Source organism: Tachysurus fulvidraco, chromosome 9 (assembly GCF_022655615.1).
Source record: "Tachysurus fulvidraco isolate hzauxx_2018 chromosome 9, HZAU_PFXX_2.0, whole genome shotgun sequence".
In the NCBI taxonomy this organism is placed as follows: domain Eukaryota; kingdom Metazoa; phylum Chordata; class Actinopteri; order Siluriformes; family Bagridae; genus Tachysurus; species Tachysurus fulvidraco.
Genome location: NC_062526.1, coordinates 3,879,688 through 3,884,687, shown reverse-complemented (window position 1 = coordinate 3,884,687; position 5,000 = coordinate 3,879,688). Strand labels below are relative to the sequence as shown.

Below are 5,000 nucleotides of genomic sequence, written 5' to 3'. Positions count from 1 at the left end.
ATTTACCTCACATTACTAAGGAATTAGGAAGACCTTATCGCCTCGTTTCCATGACTTTTATCTCATACTTATCTCAGATACTAAGTATTAGGTACGTAAAAGGTAATGAAAGTCCCCAACTACTTAGTAATCTGAGATAACGAGACGAGAGAGTATTTATGTATTTTTATCAAATTACTTAATGGCCCCGTTCCCGTGACTTAACAATCTTTTTGTCTTTGTTGTGAGGCGGATGTCATTTTTTTTCAGTCCCACTACCTCACCTTACTAAGTCAGTACAACCTTACTTACACTTATTAATAAACGGCGAAGCTTTCGGATCACGTACTCGTGTTAACACGTGACGTCTCTCGTCGTTTTTTTTTATTAAGCTGTCTGCGGGTAGCTGCTAGAAACCGAGTCGGGTTCCTAAGCATCTGTTTGTTCGCTCTTCCGAAGCCGCATAATTTACTCAGATAACCGTTTCACTAAAGAGTAAGCAGCTCATTTGCGTCTTCAGCCATATGTCCTGATGGCCTGGTGGTTCATGTCTCTGGCTGAAAAATGCCTCCTTAGTAAATGGAAGTCGCTTCTCTTCATCCCATGCGGATGCGCCCCCCCCCACCCCCCCAAACAATATGATGTCTTCTGTTTACACTCCATCTCTCAGCATGTATTTCATTTCAGACAAATTTCAATAATTCATACATCAATCTCGAGTGCAAAAAATTAGCACACCCCCCCCTCGGGCGATCGCCAAGCACGTTTGTTTGTTTGTTTGTTTGTTTATTTATTTATTTATGAATTATCTAAAATTCTGTGTTTGTTTAATGTCGTTTTTCTGTTGAATCTGAAGACAAGTCCTTATTGACAAGCTTCATATTCGAAAGCTATTTGTTCGAACGTGCCTCATTAAGCTGTTTAATGACAAAACTGTCAGCACACATTTACTGTGTTGAGCCTGATTTAAGGCATGAGAAGCTTTAACATGCTCGAGCTCTCAATGCAGTTGGCTGTGAGAAGGAAAACAACTCTCAGACAACTTTAGCAAAAAAATAAATTAATAATTCAGCAAAAGCCGGTGAAGGGGATTAAAATTGTACAGAGGCTCTTACCGAGAGTGAAAACCATCCCAAATGGGAGAAAATTAGATAGAAAGTCATGAGCTCGGAGTGGAAGAAACGCAAAAAAAAAAAAAAATAGAGCGAGTCACAAAAAAATCCTAAAGAAACAAGAGAGAAATATTTTCATTTGTTTACTATCATGATATCGGTCTCTGTTTTGTTTTCTGGGAAAATCTTCTGGATTTTCTTCTAATAAAATGGTCTCTGTTCTTTTCTCCGATAAATAAAAGCTCTTTATTCTGTTCTCCAAAATAAAGAACCTAATTTAATGGTCTCATTTTTTTGTCCTCAAATAAAAATGGTCTTTATTTTGTTCTCAAAAAAAAAAAAAACATTCTCTAATAAATTGTTCTCCAAAATTATCAGCTAGTAATTATCTTATGGCTTAATAAGCTCTTTACCTCACAGTGATGAGGAATTGGGATGAACTAATTGTCTCCTTTCCCCGACTTGTGATAAAGTGATAAAACTCACTTATGTTATTGGAACGAGACAATTATCTCGTTCTCTCACATAACTAATAGTGGAGACGACTTGTCTCGTCCTCATGACTCATCTCACATCACTAACACCGGAGACAACTTAAGTAACTCGAACGAGATAATCTTATCTAACATTGCTAATTGTGGGAGTGACTTAATTATCTCATTCTTATGGCTTAATTATCTCATTTACCTCACATTGCTAAGGAATTAGGATTACCTTATCGCCTCGTTTCCATGACTTTTATCTCATACTTATCTCAGATACTAAGATACTTAAAATGATCAGCTAGTAAAATGTTCTCCATTCTGTTCTCCAAAATTAACACCATGTAATAAAATGTTCTCCATTCTGTTCTCTAAAATTACAGTATTTTCCGCACTATAAGGAGCACCTAAGAGCCTTACATTTTCTCAAATTCGGCCGTGAGCCTAATAATCCGGTGCTTCTTATGTGGGCACCGAGTTCCAAAAATCTGTAAAAACGTTGCGCGACTTTGGTAAGCGCTCCACTCGATTGACTGTCGGACCGTGTCCCGCTGACACAGCGACGTAATACATACACCACGTACGCTGGCAGTGATAAACCAATCAGAGGCCATTACGTAATACGTACATTACGTACGCTTACCTCAGCCACGCCTCCGGTAGGTACAGTATAACTACTGTTATGTTGCAAAGCAACATTTGTTCCTTCCTAACCATTATACGCTCTACACTCCAGTCCAGTAGGCGGCAGTAAATGCACCTTAAGTCGGTTTGCCATCCGCCAATAAAAATCAGATGCTTACGAGGCACAATTCAAACTACAGGCTATCAGTTACACAGTTGTAAACGGGAATAGAGCAGCTGAAAGAATTCAACATCAATGAATCTATGGTTCGGAAGTGGAGGAAGCAAGAAAATGTACTGTGCCAAGTTAAGAAGACACAGTAGATGAGGACTTTGATGGATTTGTGGGAGAAGATTGATTAAAAAATAATGTGTCTTGTTAAATAGTAGAATAAAGTTCAACTAAACTCACTGTTTTGCTTCTGTTACCTTTTTTGTGGACCGTATGTTTTAGCATGCGCCTTATAATACGGTGTGCCTTATAATACGGTGTGCCTTATAATCTGGTGCGCCTTATAATACGGTGTGCCTTATAATACGGTGCGCCTTATAATACGGTGAGCCTTATAATCTGGTGCGCCTTATGTATGGGTTAAGTACAGAAATAGACCCGTAATTGAGACTGCGCCTTATAATCCAGTGCACCTTATAGTGCGGAAAATACTGTATTAGCTAGTAAAATGTTCTGTTTGACAAGAAAACATTCTTCTATAAACTGTTCTTTATTCTGTTCTCCAAAAAAGTCCTCTATTAAATTGTTCTCTGTTCTGTTCCTCTGTAACATAAAATGTTTTTAGTTCTGGTTTACAGTAAAATGTTCATTCTGTCCTCCGGTAAAAACGTTGCTTCTCTTCGGTTTGTAGGTGAAGTGGAAAGGGAAGACTCTGTTCGAGCTGGTATGCAGAACGTTGGGGCTCCGTGAAACGTGGTTCTTCGGCTTGCAGTACATCATCAAAGACACGGTGGCCTGGCTGAAGATGGATAAGAAGGTAATAATCATTTGATTAATAACCCAGAGAACATGTTTTCTAGAGCAGGGGAGGTTCTGTTTGAACTGGTATTACTGTTTTTTGGCAGGTTTTAGACCAAGACGTTCCTAAACAGGAACCCATCGTGTTCAACTTCCTGGCAAAGTTTTACCCAGAAAACGCCGAGGAGGAGCTCGTCCAGGACATCACACAGCACCTCTTTTTTCTACAGGTCAGTATAGCCCTGAAGAACAGAGTGAGAAGGTCACAGCCTCGCTGGCAGTTTAGTTTGCTGGCAGGTTGTCATGGTGTAGAGAAGCAGTTTGAAGAGAGGATTAGTTGTTTCGTGCTGTTAGGGTGTAATGGGATATGTGTTTTGATGTCTAGTTGTCAGAATCACTTTTAATCTATGTTTATTTTTTACATTTTTATCTTATCATGTACAGTCCTGTCCTGTCCAGTAATGTCCATCCCATCCCATTCCATCCCATTCCCTCCAATCCCATTCCCTCCAATCCCACCCCATCCCATCCTATTCCATTCCATCCCATCCCATTCCATCCCATTCCATCCAATCTTATCCAATCTCATTCCCTCCAATCCCATTCTCTCCAATCCCATTCTCTCCAATCCCATTCCATCCAATCCCATCCCATTCCATTCCATCCCATCCCATCCCATTCCATTCTAATCCAATCCAGTCCAGTCCAGTCCAAATCTAGTCCAGTTCATCCCAGTCCACTCCATCCCAATTCCAAACAAGTCCATCTTATCCTGATCCAATAAATCATGTCAATCTAGCCCAACCATTCCAAATCATCCCAAACATTCTATTCCAGTCTGTCCAAATACAATCCTTCCCTATCCACTTCATCCAAAGCAGTCCAATTCAACCTTTCCCAATCTAATCTATCACCCCGATCTAGTCCATCCATTCCAATCCATCTCACTCCTTCACTTCCAATCCATCACAATCAATCCATTCCATCCAAATCAATCCAATCCATCCGTCCCAAGACAATCCATTGCATTTTTTCCCAATACACCATCCATTCCAGAATATTCCAATCCATCATCCGAGTCCAATCCATCCCAGTCTGGAATTTGGGTGTTTCTGATGTGGAACTTGATGTGGTCTTCTGCTGACTTAACATCTGATGCGCTGCACAATCTCAGTTGCTTTTCTTCTCAACGTGGATGTAAAGAGTGGAACTTTTCATTTCACAGATGTTACAGTGCTTGTCTTCAGCCATCAGGTTCATATTTATAGCTACATCTTACGGAGCAGAAAAGTAGTTTAACCCATCTTCTAATCTCAGCTGATCCTTATAGAAACAAATGCGTTCATTTGCTAAAAGTTCATGTAAGGCATCATTAATGCATCATTAGCCTCATTTTCTACCATGTTTCTACATTGGCATACAAGTACCGTTCTGTTATCATGCACACTTGAGCTCAGACTTAGTCCTTCAGATCCTTCCTGAACTTGTTCCTCGGTAGAAAGACCACTTCACATCATCTGCACACCTGTTCTGAGAAGTAAACAGGTCCATAATAACGATTCCTGGTTTGCATTACTGCAGTGCAGCAACTGTCTGAGAACTCCTCAGGCTCCTTTTTCTTATTCTAATCTCATCTGGAGTGACAGATTTTCTCTTTGTTTGCCCTCACAGCTGAAATCTCTCAGGCTTTAAGGCTAACTTTGCGATCCGGCAGCTCATGTTCGTCCTCTTTTCTTCTCTCACCTGTCTAAGCCTCTGTTTCTCCTCGCGAAGACGGGTGTCCTCTGAGGTCCCGATAACCTCGGCAAAGTGCAGAGCTCCCTCCAAGAGACT

At 40.4% G+C, this 5,000-nt stretch overlaps 1 protein-coding gene across 1 annotated transcript in view; it reads left to right on the top strand.

Moving 5' to 3' along the window:
• nf2a (NF2, moesin-ezrin-radixin like (MERLIN) tumor suppressor a) overlaps window positions 1-5,000 on the top strand; it is a 23,485-nt gene that overhangs the window by 8,538 nt on the left and 9,947 nt on the right. The window contains exons 2-3 of the mRNA XM_047819010.1: window positions 3,061-3,186; window positions 3,275-3,397. Coding sequence (XP_047674966.1) covers window positions 3,061-3,186; window positions 3,275-3,397 — 249 coding nt within the window. The remainder of the gene's footprint in view (window positions 1-3,060; window positions 3,187-3,274; window positions 3,398-5,000) is intronic.